The sequence below is a fragment of the Babylonia areolata genome, chromosome 19 (genome assembly GCF_041734735.1).
Source record: "Babylonia areolata isolate BAREFJ2019XMU chromosome 19, ASM4173473v1, whole genome shotgun sequence".
NCBI lineage: Eukaryota > Metazoa > Mollusca > Gastropoda > Neogastropoda > Buccinidae > Babylonia > Babylonia areolata.
This window is the reverse complement of record NC_134894.1, coordinates 32,182,023-32,195,916: the sequence shown is the minus strand read 5'-3', so window position 1 is coordinate 32,195,916 and position 13,894 is coordinate 32,182,023. Positions and strand designations below refer to the sequence as shown.

General features: G+C 40.1%; 1 protein-coding gene across 2 annotated transcripts; it reads right to left on the bottom strand.

Annotated features, from left to right (window-relative positions):
* Positions 1-1,035: 1,035 nt before the first annotated feature.
* On the bottom strand, positions 1,036-13,691 carry LOC143293636 (uncharacterized). Of its 2 annotated transcripts, none has more exons than XM_076604739.1 (6): positions 13,558-13,691; positions 11,524-11,701; positions 9,956-11,003; positions 6,599-7,156; positions 5,853-5,987; positions 1,036-5,341 (listed from the first exon to the last, which is right to left on the bottom strand). In XM_076604739.1, exons 3-6 carry the CDS (start codon positions 10,980-10,982, stop codon positions 5,235-5,237), a joined length of 1,827 nt encoding a protein of 608 aa, XP_076460854.1. In that variant the 5' UTR covers positions 10,983-11,003; positions 11,524-11,701; positions 13,558-13,691; the 3' UTR covers positions 1,036-5,234. The 2 variants fall into 2 exon arrangements, with proteins under 2 accessions (XP_076460854.1, XP_076460853.1); XM_076604738.1 differs by lacking the exon at positions 13,558-13,691 and adding an exon at positions 12,632-13,471.
* Between the last annotated feature and the right edge of the window lie 203 nt (positions 13,692-13,894).

Sequence of the window (13,894 nt, the reverse complement as noted above, 5' to 3'; positions counted from 1 at the left end):
CAAATAGTTTATCAGCAAATCGAACATCATTTCCCCCCAGGATTTGCTCTCAGTGACGTAAGCTAACCGGTGATTTCGGTCTCCGTCTCTTCAAACTGTAACACATATTTCCGAACATTTAAATCGTGGCAACGTGCACGAGCAGACAAGTGCTCTGACACTCACAGTATCCGATGGAGGAAGTTTATTTATCCGGCGATGGTTGTCTTCAAAGCATATCGAAAAGTTTTCTTCCTCTGCAGAAAATCCTGACCTGCTGTGCCAGCCAGCGACGTTACTCGTAAACACGGATGTGCGTATGTGTGACGTCAACACCGGTGAGGTCATCAACCAATATTTTAGCGAAGCTGATTGGTCGAATCCCGTCTAGTTGACATAGATTTGAACCAATCGATGGCATCGTGTTAGTCACGCGACTGAAGTTGTCAGACGGGAAAACATACTGCTGCTGTCAACTACAAAGAGAACCAGTTTGCGTGAAAAACAGCATGTTGCCGTCTCACATTCTTGCAGACGGTGGCTAGGAAAACATGTTCATTGAAATTGACACTTGCCACACCATGCACTCTCCCTCTGGCTGTGATGTGAAATTTGTTTTGTTGTCTCAATGGCGGATAGTGTGTGTGTGTGTGTGTGTGTGTGTGTGTGTGAGAAAATGATTATCATTTTCGTGGCTATCATTATTTCTCTTTTTATGCTTCTCTCCCAACACTCCTTCACACCCTACTAATTCATCAGCAGATCATGTGATGAATCACTGATGATTACGATGAGTGAGTGAAATGGTCTGTTGCACAATGACTGATTATAGCCAGGTAACACTAACATCAATCAATATGATCTGCTGGCAGCTGTTATACAATGTGCACTTTGTTGTCAGTATCAATGTTTGTAATGTTTATTGGTTCACAGTATATTGTACATTAAAAGCTACATCCACATTCTGCCTTAATTGCATGGTCTCTTTCCCTCACACACACACACACACACACAAGCAAACATGTTCTGTAATATAATGCAAGATGGCACACAAAATTAAGTTGCTGATTTCTTTTCTTTCAAGACAAGTCAGTTTATATACATAAATAATAAATGACTTTTGTCCATTTTTAAAACTGCACATTATTCTTGTTTCCACGATTCACAAAATTAAAAATGCTTAAATACAGATATACTGAAGATAATATCAAAACATAAATATATAATATTTTCATAAGAATAATAACAGTAATAATGACATCAACATCATCATTAATTATTATCATCATTATGATAATCATCAACACACACACACACACACACACACAAAATAATGCTTCTACAAAATGCGTTTCTTTGGTTCATCATTAGGTCAGTACTGATGAAGATCACTATGGCAGCAGAAAAAAATGCAGTGTTCAAACAACTGAAAACAATGGTTCTCAAATGGAATGGACTGCAACATAATAAGTAAAAGCATTCCCCTTATATGTACTGTTAAATATTTCCATCTTTCCTTTAAAACAGACTGAGGAAGTAATAAGATAAAGCAAAGAAGAAGCTGGAGAAACACAAGTAGGGGGAAGAAAAAAAAAAAGGCAGCAAAAAATAAAAGGAGAGAAGAAAAGCTACACAAAAATAAATTACCGTAAATATGAACTCTAAAATGAACCAGATACTGAAGCCAAAATACAAGAAGTTGCTATTTTAACACAGTAATCTCTTCAGAATTCAACTTTGTGCATATAATCTTTTAAGCAAAATTGATACCCATCCATCCAAGTCACGAGAAAAAATATATTTGCAAATTACAGAATGTCATTATGGTGTACTTTTCAGAACTTTGAGTATATGTGGGTGCAAGAAGCAGCTGCCTTTCAAAACAATGGTGACAGTCGATCAGGTCTCTTCAAAGGACTACGCATTAGGAATGGAAATTTCTCTAGAAGATAAGTAAGGTAATCATAATTGACCAAATAATCAATTTTTTTTCTACCAATTTACCTATTTTTAGCCTGTTTACCTGTATGTTTGTCATGATCTTTTTATCTATATGTTTACCTTTTTATTAATTTTGCCTTTGAGTCTTAAATTTATCCATCTATCTCAATCTGTATAAGATACAAAAGAGATTATCTGTAAGGAGAAAAAGAAGTAGACTAATTTTTTTTTTTTTATATCAGAGTTAAATGCTCAGCTGATCAAAGTTTAAACCACAGTTGGTAATCAGTGAGAGAGAAAAAATACAAAGCAGAAAATGTGTAGTAAGTTAAGGCAGGATCTGGGAAATAGTATATATAGAAACTTCTGTTTCACACACACATTAATGAAAACTGCAGATGCACATCAAACACACACACACACACACACTGAAAACTGTTGATGCATGTCATTCCTCTCTATGTCTCATTCCCCTCTCCCTCCATCCTTCCTTCCCTGTCCCCTTTTTGCCACAATCTCTCTTTAAAAAGATCAGTGTTAATGCGGTCACAGATGCTGACAAAGTTAAAGCGACACTGCCTTTCTATGTTAAGTGACACAACATTACTTTTGCTTCTTGGATTCATATCCTGATTCAAAGCTGCATAAAAACTACAGTTTGGTTCTGTGAGGCTTAAAGACAACAAAAACAGCAACAACAACAAAAAAAAAAAACAACAACAAAAAAACCCCAACTTCCCTTTAAAAATAATAGATCTTCAGGGAGAATACCAATCTGTTTTTAAACTGAATCCAAAGAGAAAAAAGAAAGAAGAAAAGTACTGGCCATATTGATACAACAGCTGCTGATACAGTAGCTGGTTTTAGTCACGAGATTACATCCATTGGTGATTAACAAGAAAATACAACTGCAACCCCCCCCCCCACCACCCCCCCCCCAACCCCACCCCCCAAAAAAAGAAACGACAGAAACAAAAAACAACAAAAACAAACAAAACAGAACAACGCTGTCACCTTTGTGGATGGTCCTTGTTTTGGCTCATCAAAAACCTTTTGCCAGAGGACATGGCAATTTTTTTTCTTTTGTTCATTCAAGAAAACATACTTATGTGCTATTTCTTCTGTTGTCTGCATTCTTGGGTGGTCACACTCAAGTGAATTCATGTCTTGCAAATGAGCAGCATTTAAGTGAAAAAGGTGTTTTCTACACAATCATTTAGGCAACTATGATCTTTTCAGGGGCAACACATGCTGGACATGTTCATTAAAAAAAAAATTACCAACAGAACACTGACAGACATGTTTATTGAATAGAAATTGTAGATCTTCTTCATGCATATTATATCTCCTGTATATGAATACAGTCAAAAGGGATTAAGGTGATTAAGGTGATTAACATGTCCAGCTAGTGACTGGAATATAATCTCCACTTTTAATCAGTCAGGCACTGCTAGGAATGAACACATGACTTTCAAAAAAAAGTTATGTCTGAATTTCATTATAGCACCCATCACATATGACAAGCTGTTAGCTCTACTTTCATCCATTCTGTCTGCAAATAACAATTCCAAACAATGCACTACCTTTGTGAGCCCCAAAGTATTTTCAGCATTTTCATTAAAACCAGCATTTTCAAACATTGTATACAATGCACAGAATTGCACCACTTGAAAAAAGCGATTTTCACAGAATAACAGATTTTAGAATGCAGGTCCAATGAAGAAGAGTCTGTAAGACATACATGTACAGTTTAAGTTTCAGTTTCAGTAGCTCAAGGAAGTGTCACTGAGTTCGGACAAATCCATATACGCTACACCACATCTGCCAAGCAGATGCCTGACCAGCAGCGTAACCCAACATGCTTAGTCAGGCCTTGAGAAAAAAAAAGAATAAAAGAAAAGAAAAGATAAATACATAAAAAAACCTACTACTAATAATAATAATATGTATAAAGCGCAAAAGCTTGATGAAGTCAACTATAGGTGTAAAAAAAAAGAAGAAAAAAAAGTATATATATATATATATATATATATATATATATAAAAATGAATAAATAACTAAATAATAATAATATAATTAAAAAAAAGATAAATAAATAAATAAAATAAATAAATAAAGACAACAATGATAAATAAGCAAATAAATGTAAAAAATGCAGACACACATTCATACATGTACAATATAAATAAGGCAATCTAAAAGATTGTTTTTAAAAAAAACAACGTCCTTGCCTGAATTAAAAAAAAGAACAACAAATAAACAGTTTTCAGATGATTAAGTACATAAATCTTATCATTAGTTTGGGAGTTCTTTATTGTCAATGTTGGCATCTTGACAAAGATAATGTGTGTGTGTGTGTGTGTGTGTGTGTGTGTGTGTGTGTGTGTGAGTGTGAGTGTGTGTGTGTCCAAATTCCTTTAATTTTGGTAGCATGTATCATGAAATACAAATTAAAAGTATCTGAAACTGAAATACAAGCACAATAACAAAGTTCAGCATACCCACCAACATACAACACATAAATGCATGATCTAAACTGATAGCTTACAGCAGTGAAACTGGGTATCAATGCCTTGAAAATGCCACAAGTCATAAACCAGTTTAGAAAACAAAAGTAGAATGTAGACAAATTTAAAGCTTTTTTGTGTGCAAACTTTGAGACAATGAAGGAAATACATGTCACTGCAAGCGAATGCATAAAGACAGCATCTTTATTTATCACTGAAATGTCAATGTCAGAACATCACACACCATGGGAATGGGAGACAGAAAATGAACACTGAAAAAAGAAAGAAAAAAAAAAGCGTCTTTGGCAAGAAATTTCATTCCAACACATTTCTGTCTCTCAGTTGCATGTCATGAGCTTTGCCATTCATCAGTCATAATAGTCTCCCCTGGTTCCCTCACGCCGTGTAGAATATCTTTGTATATGTCTGTGACTGAATGTGCATCAGTTTCATTGAACAAACAACATGCACAAGTGTTTTGAGAACATCAAATGAAGCTTCATGATGACAACGTCTGTGAAGATAAGCTGCCTCTTCAGAAGGAAGTAACACGAGTCCACAAATTCAGCTCCCAGTTACTCTGTAATACAGTTCGATTCAATTTCCAACCTAAAAAGCATCTGCAAACTGACATACATACACACACATACTGCACACACACACACACACACACACACACACACACGCACGCACACAGTCTTGGATCACAGGAATTCGTCCCCACTCCTCTTGTTTCACACTTCATAGAATGTCATAAGAGTAAGACAGGTTCCACTGTCTGCCTACAGGATTTCTGCAGTCTTCATTTCACTTCATCTTCAGTTTTATGGCCAGACCTCCTGCTGGGTCCCCCTCCTCCACCTTGGATATGACTTGATTCACAAAGTCAGCAGTGTTCCCTGCCATCCTTGTTTCTGTAACACAATAAAAACAAACACACCCAATGAAACTTTGTGACAAGGACTGCTTGTCATACTTCTGTTATTTATTATGTATTCAATTTCATTTCATGGAAACTTTGTGACAAGAACTGCTTGTCATACTTCTGTTATTTATTATGTATTCAATTTCATTTCATGTTTTTATTTGAAAAATGCCCACTTCCTTGAAAAATATGAACAACTAGCTCACTGTAGGCAAACGTATGTTAGCATGTCAAGCTGATAGTAAGAAAATGAATGACTGATTATTTAAAGTAATGAAGAGCATAAGAATGCTAAGTGTAAACAAAATGGTAATCTCATGCTCAGTCTGGAATGACGCTTCAAAGATATCAAATAAAACACATGTCAATTTCTGTGATTTTTCTTTGGGCTCCAAAAGAAAAATCAAAACTGTTTCATTTGCATTTCAATTGCCATTTTCTACATGTCAGAATTTTTCTTTTGTTACACTGCTGAAATTTGCTGGATACTTTTCACTTACTGTAATGTGTTTTAATAATGCTGTCGATCTGATGAGCAAGAGAAGCGGATGGGCAGGGAATATTCTCTTTCATCTGTTTTTTCACTCGCTCCTTGAGTGTGGGCCAGATCAGTTGAACAACATCCAGTAGCTCCCCTGCACAACAAAGAATTGACAATAAGAACTCTTGTTTTCACTGTTCCAAGTATGGCTTTCATTAACAATTCATGTGTGTGTGTGTGTGTGTGTGTGTGTGTGTGTGTGTGTGTGTGTGTGTGTGTGTGTGTGTGTGTGATGCAAACAGCTTATGATAACAAAAATATACAATCACACACACACCAAAAAAACCCCAAGCAGTTAGCAACTGCAATTAGCAGTTATTGGAAAAAAATGATTTATTCTACATAATCGGCCTCAACTCTGTGTACTCAAAGCTTGATCCAATTCTACAAACCTTTTCACCTTTTCACAAATGCAAATTTTTGTTTTCACTTGATGCTATCCATTCTAGAATAATTTCTGCCCGAACACTTAAAATTTCCTCAGCCAAAGTTTGCTCACAATGCAGAACATTTAACAAGGCAAACAACATTTTCTGTATATTACTGCTTTGTTCAAGTTATATGTTGTTCAAGCTAACCATAGAACAAAGTGATACATAACAAGAAACAAAAACAAAACAAAAACACCCCCAAAAAACAACATTCAACAGATTCTTGTTTTCACCCTGTTTGCTAAAGATACTTTTGTGTTGCCATGTGACTCACCTTGCTCACAATTCAGCCCGAACAGCTTGATTTTATTGGCCTCGTGTTGTGCCTTCTTCTTCAACCGACAGGCACGGGACGACAGTTTGTTCTTCTCCTTGCGTGACTTGCTGCGAACACTTGCTGGGAGGCTGGCAGCCAGCTGAACATTGTTTATCTCACGATTCAGCCTGCACAGTTTCTGACCAATGTTGTACAGTTTTCTGGGGTTTGGGGTGATTTCGTTGCCATCTCCTTTCCTCGCCTTTCCTCCATGTCGGATTCCCACCAGACTTGTGTTGGACGGGTCGAACACAGGGTCTTCAAAATGACTAGGACGATGAGGGTCATCATCACTGATAGTCAACTGTAAGCGGGTGCCTTTGGGGCCCTTAGCTTGGATGTTGTACTGCCAGAAATACTGCTTGCTCTTCTTGGCCAGTTCTGTCAGAGATTCCTCAAAAGGTGTGTCACTGACATCCGAGTCATCATCTGAATCAGAGTCATCATCAGAGATGCTTTCCATCCGCTGGGACTTCACAGACTCTTCATCTGACATGACTGGGGAGCCACCGGAACCTGAAAACATAATTCAGTGCAATCTCTAAATTGCTGACAAACAAATATTGAGAATCTTGAAGTGTAATCATAAGCTTTTCATACAAGGGCTGTAACATTTTGTGTCAAAACAAATACCCCACATTAATTGAATACTACAGGTAATAAAGTGAACAGCGAACAAAAAAAACGTCAAAGAAGAACAGAAGTGAAGAGACGTTGACCCTAAAATATACAAAATGTATTTTGTGACATCAACTCTTTTGTTTCATACATTCTTTATGTTAACTTGTAAACTTACTGTTTCAGAGTGGTATTGAGTTTTAAAGCCTTTTCTATGTTGATATTCTATGTGAATTGTCTGCAGTACATCTTGTCTTGAACAATGGTTCATGTTTTGCTTGCTGGAAATTACCTCAGTTCAACTGGTACACACACACACACACACACACACACACACACATATATATATATATTTATCACGTATGATATTAGATGTGTGTGTGTGGGGAGGGCGGGGCACGGGATGTGTGTGCGTGTGGGAGCATTTTGCTGTCCATAGTTCTGTGCATGTGTACTGGTGTGTACATGTATGATAATACTGATATATACTCCTTACTCCTATGTTTAAGAGTATGTGTACAAGTGCACATACTAATATACATGCATTTGTAGCGTTTGGTATTATGAAAAAAATAATGACTTTTTTGTTATTGGTATTATGTAAAAAATAATAGCTTTTTTAAAGTGTGTTCTTTCACATGTCATTGTGATCCCTCACACACACACACACACACACACACACACACACACACACACACACAGTCACCTAGTTAACCATGCAGTGACCTTTGGACCAGACACCCCTTCACAGATTGTTGCCACTCCTTTTAGATTCTTTTGTGCTTTTTTCCCCCGTTGTTGTTTTGTTCGTCTTGAACCTGAAGCACTCGGTTTGGGTTTCCCATGTATCCTCTCGTGTGTCCGTGTGTGTGTACGTATGCATGTGCATCAGTTTGTGTGTGTGTGTGTGTGTGTGTGTGTGTGTGTGTGTGTGCGCGTATGTGTGCGTGTGTGGACATGTGTGTGGTCTCGTTAATTTTGCATTTCCCGCTATGGAATATGAAAACAATTAAGGATCGATGGTATGTAAATGGAGGATAGTTAATTAAGAAAAAACAAGAACAATAAAAGCAGATTATGCCAGCCATGACGACAGAGCCCTAAACGTGGGCGTGACAAAGTCAGCGAAAACACTGAAGCGGCTTTGACGGTTAATGTGCCCAATCAAACCCACAGGTGACAGGCGATTACCACAGACATCGGGAAATCGGTCGGACCGGTAGGCGTACGCCCACACACACAGGGTACTGTCCGTGTACTTCGTGATCCACAGGAATGGGAGGAGACCTGAGTCGGAAGGTTTTCTAAAGGTCTGATTCATGCATCAGCTGTGCTCTTACGGTTATCTCATTGTTCAATTTAACTGAGAGTTGGGGGGATGTTGACATTTGACAAGAGCGACAGAGAGTGAACAGCTTGACAATGAGTGGCTTCCCCTGACCAACGCCCCGCCCAGTTTGCATTGCCACTGATTAAAGAAGCCTCCTTCCCCATCATCCTATCCTCCCCCTCCTCTTCTCTCTCAAGTCGCCGGTGACGTGGAGTTCGTCTGGTTAGACCACTCCTCACGGACGTGGATTCTGAGCAGGAGGCAAACATTTTTTTTTTGTTTGTTTGTTTGTTTTTTTGTTTTGTTTTTTTGGCAAAGAGCCCCAAAAGGAGTGGCCCGTCTGCCGTCTCGAACTTTACCAGCTGGGGATTCCCGCTTGCCAAACTGTCAAGCCATAACATAAAACTCTCTCTCTCTCTCTCTGTCAAAAACACACGAATGCTAATCGAGGACGAAAGAGGCGTGGCTTCAGCGGTATACTTAGAATTATTTTATCGATATGTATTATTTTTGTTTTTGATGATACCTTACAGATGGAGTTGATGAGGCATGTCTGGAGGGACATCATTCCGAAAAATATACCAGTGTGAGATAATACGATAAATTCCTGAGGTGTTTTGTGAAAATCTCCAAATACACAACTAGAAATCCATTGTGTGAGTACATATAAAAATCATTATCATCATATTCGATATTAGTGTTCATATATCTGTATACTGTCAACATAAAAAAATTCCAGCCCATTACAAAGTATGAAACAATGACAATGATAAGAAAATACAACCAACAATGCAATGTGTTACAATGCGTCTCCAGAATGTACTTTCTTGTGACTGACACATGATGTGAAACTGAATGCATGGTGAAAATAAACATGAAAACCTATATATGTAATGACTGCATGAATGTAATGATTATTGAGCTAACATTCACATCACCATAAAACCAGGAAACTCTACTTACAAGGCTGCAGAATATGTCTCTGAGTGTGTCTCTCTCATCTGTGTGTGTGTGTGTGTGTGTGTGTGTGTGTGTGTGTGTGTGTGTGTGTGTGTGTGTTGCAGGAGTGTGTGTGTGTGTGTGTGGTGTGAGAGAAAGTGGGAGTGGTGTGTAGGAGGTTGGAGAGAGAAAATCAAGAGAGAGAGAAAAAGAAATAACAGAATAAATACAAGAGAGAGAGAGACAGAGAGACACAGGACGGAGACAGAGAGCTGGGAGGGGATGGAGGGAGGTAGTCAGACAGAACCTGAGAGACACATGAGAGAGGCAGACAAAAGGAGAAAGAACAAGACAGAGACACGGACCAAGAGGTGAGAGACAGTGAGTAAAAGGCAGATGATGACACCACGAAACATACAACCACTCACCACGCCGTTTCCGCTTTCTGTCTGTGGCAGAAGTGGCAGACAGGGGAAGGTCAGTGCTGGGATCATGAATGAACTTCTCAATCTCCTTCCACTTCTCCTCCACTGACCCAGACTTGCCCACTTGACCTAGGGCAGGGGGCCGGCTCTGACCTATCACTGGCACTGCCTGAGATACGGAAGAAGGTAGAGAGTGGGGCTGGGCTGGGGGGGATCTCACAGGGGCAGAAGCCTGCTGCTGAGAGGGAGAACTAAGGATCTTATACAAGCAAGGGTTGCTGTCAACGGGAGTACCACTGTCCATTTCGGCCGGCTCTGTTTTGATGGTGGAGGTGGTGATGGTGGTGGTGGGGGAAGGGATCGGAGACACAACCGCCACATTCTGTATCCTGTTTTTGTTCAACAGTTCAGACAAGGATGCAGTGGAAGTGTGGCTGGGAACAGATTGCTGCAGCATCCGCACTATGGCTGCGGGGCTTTGATTGGTCTTCACCGTTTTAAGAGGGGTGAATGTTTTGGGCCCCATTTCGGGCACTAGTTCTTGTTGCGACAAGGCAGAAGCTGGCTGCAACTTCCCTCCCTCACTGAAGGGGATACTGTCACTGTCCTCAAAGAGATAGGGGTCCATGTTCAGCTCTGTCAGTGTTGGTCCTGGTTTCAGCGTGTTCAGGTCTTGCTGAGATATGGTCACCAGCTCTTGTTTAAAAGCACCACTCTGGAAACCTTGGCTGTTTTCACTGTGGGTTTCTGCCGGTATACTCGTGGCCAGGGCACTACCAAAGTACCTCGCCAAGTTGTTGGAGTTCTCATACTGAGGGTGGAGGTCAAATTCGGATTCCCCGGTTGGCACTGTGGACCTGTCTTGGAAGGTGCACACCTGTCCGATAAGAGTCCTAGCTGTGTCACTGGGAGAAGAGTGCATGGTGTGTTGGTCCTGGTCATAGAGAGAGAAACTGCTGGGACTGTTGACATATGCAGACTTCATGATATCTGGGGTGCAGAAACTCTCAGGGCTGGGCATATAATCCATTGTACTGGTTGAGCTCCGCACCTGAAAGCAGATAATGCAGCCTACTTTGTACTTAACTGTTAAAAAATTGGAATGCAAAAACACATTACTATTGTCAAGACGCTATGGATACTATTTGAAAATGTTTCTAATAAGTATCAAATTACATTACTATGAAGACTTTTCTAAATAATGACAAAACATTGTGTGTGTGTGTGTGTGTGTGTGTGTGTGTGTGTGTGTGTGTGTGTGTGTGTTGGGGCTGGGAGGGTATGTCTGTGTGTTGGGTATGTGTGTGTGTCTGTGGGTGTGTGAATGTGTGGGTGGATGAATGTGTGTGTGTGTGTGTGTGTGTGTGTGTGTGTGTGTGTGTGTTTGGGTTGGGTGGGTATGTCTGTGTGTTGGGTATGTGTGTGTGTCTGTGGGTGTGTGAATGTGTGGGTGGATGAATGGTTGGTGTATATGTGTGGGTAGGTGGTTGTGCAGTGGGTGTAAGTGTTTTCAAAGAGCTGTCAATGGATTCACCACAACTTGGCTTTTACTCCTTTCAAAACAGACCCACCTTTCGTTGACTCGCTGCTGCCTGTTGTGCAGCTGGGCGTAGGGGAGGATGGGAAGTAAATGTAGCAGTTCTCCTGGCGGGCTGAAAGTGGAACTGGATGAACCCAGATCCTGAGCCTCTGCCGGGCTGTGGATGCTCCCCTCTCGCTGTCTGCGGAAGGTCTTGGTAGGTCCTGTTCCTGTGTTGTCAAAGTCAGGGCTAAATTTAGTTATCCCACAGATTTTCAAAGAAAACCTTTTTCCAGAAATGGTTCACACCATGATGTCACATGCATATGATGTGTACACAAACAGCCACGACACATGGACTGACAGACAAACAGACAGCCTGACACTGTGACAGACAGACATACACACACAACCATGCAAACTGAAACTCAAAATAATAATACTTTTAAGTGATGGTTACTTCTTAAACAAAACTGATATTATGCAGTAACAGTAAACAGTAATACATATACACATTATATGATTAAAACAAATTAGAACCATAGTACCAATACCATGTGTGTGTGTGCGTGTCTCTCTCTCTCTCTCTCTCTCTCTCTCTATATATATATATACATATATATATAGTTCAATGTAAATATCAACCATACTGCTTTGATTTAATTCAGAGAGCTGACAAGACCCAGATCCTTTTAAACTAAAGCAATGAAAATGATTCATTCTCAAGTCAGCAGAATAATTATTCTAAATGGTTTATAACAATGATCTTAAATGTGTGTGTGTGTGTGTGTGTGTGTGTGTGTGTGTGTGTGTGTGTGAAAGTAATTAGTGAGCTATTGCATCAGATGCAGGCAGAACACTTTCTCATTGACATGTGCAGGAGAAAACAAAGCAAACAAACGGATTTTCTGAGAACCATTAGACTAGACTCTAATCAGTGCTGCTGATAGCCTAGTCATCGACTTGTTCATTCATTCATCATTTCTTTCTTTCTTTCATTTACCAGTCTGGCATCCTTCACGCCATTTCAAGGCCTTTGTTTCAAAACTAAATTCAAAAGTAGTTAAAAGTGTTCTTAATCTACCTGAATTATTTTTATATGATCTTGACTCTGAAAAAATAAAAAGTAATTGAAAAAAAAAAAAAAAAAAAAATCCCACCGTTTCTGAGATGCCGGTGGCATTTTGTCGCTGCTGTCACACCCTAACACACCGATGACACTTCTCGAAACGGAACCAAGCCCACCAAGGCTTATCAACGATCTCCCTTCCTCACTCTTCACGGCTACCCCCACCTCTTTACCACGAATTGATGAACCCAAAGACGACACTGACGACTCCTTGTCAGAGTCGATATTTTCCATGGCATGTATCTCCCCTTCACCGAGGTAATGAATGAATAAAATCGTACAAACGTAAAATGCGCATCGAACTCAAGTCCCATCCCACGTGTTTCAAGCGAGCCAGCGGCAGACGGAGATTCCCCTCTTCACTCCACTAAGCTTTACACACACGCACACTCACACACGCAGAGCCTCCATCTGAGTTGGCCATGACCCCGAGTTAAGGGGGCGACGGAAAAAACAAAAATCGGTGAGGTCAAAATTGGAAAAAACACACCAAGGGGAGAAAGGACGGAAAGGGTGGGGTGGGATACAGGGGTAGGGGTTGTTGAAATGACCACATTATACTTCGTTTGACAGACAAGACGTTTGCGCAAACAATAATTAGCATGCGTGAAGCGCGTGACAAAACGTTCGTCTGAGTGTGTGTGACTCAGATTGTCTCGCGCGCTGGCCGCACTCACGTGGGTCTGAGTCCCGGATCATGGATGGCATTTTAACAAACCAGTTTCTGGACAGGGAAGCCGGATCTACACATGAGACACGGGATCACTTCTTGGTTCCGTGGACGATGCCGCTTCCTTTCTCACAACGCTTTCCAGCTTTAACAAGCTGCGAAAGTTGCACAGTGAATTTCGGTTTCCCCCCACGCCCACATGTTAAGCAATCGCAAGCCGCATCACTGATTGCTTCCCGGCACATCACAATCAAAAATGAAATAAAATAATGATAAAGAAGTCTTACCTTTTGTTTGTTTCGGCAGGTGGATACTCTCCTTAGTGATCCCCAATTTTCTTTCTTTTCTGCTGAATCAGTTCCAGTGAAAATACAGATGAAATGTGCGAGCAGACAGAACCGCTCCCTTTCGGAGTTTCTTCCGAACTGACCCGATTCCTGCCGACCGCTTTTAATAACAGTAAAAATTCTGACCAATCACTGTACGCGTTAAAAATATCAACCAATGAAAACTATTCGAAATGAATGGAGGAAATATCTTTGACGTCATAGCATGAGTCCTTTGAAATGTGTTTTCGATCGAGCAACCGTCTTCAGACTTTCAAAGACCGCGTATAATTCTTCC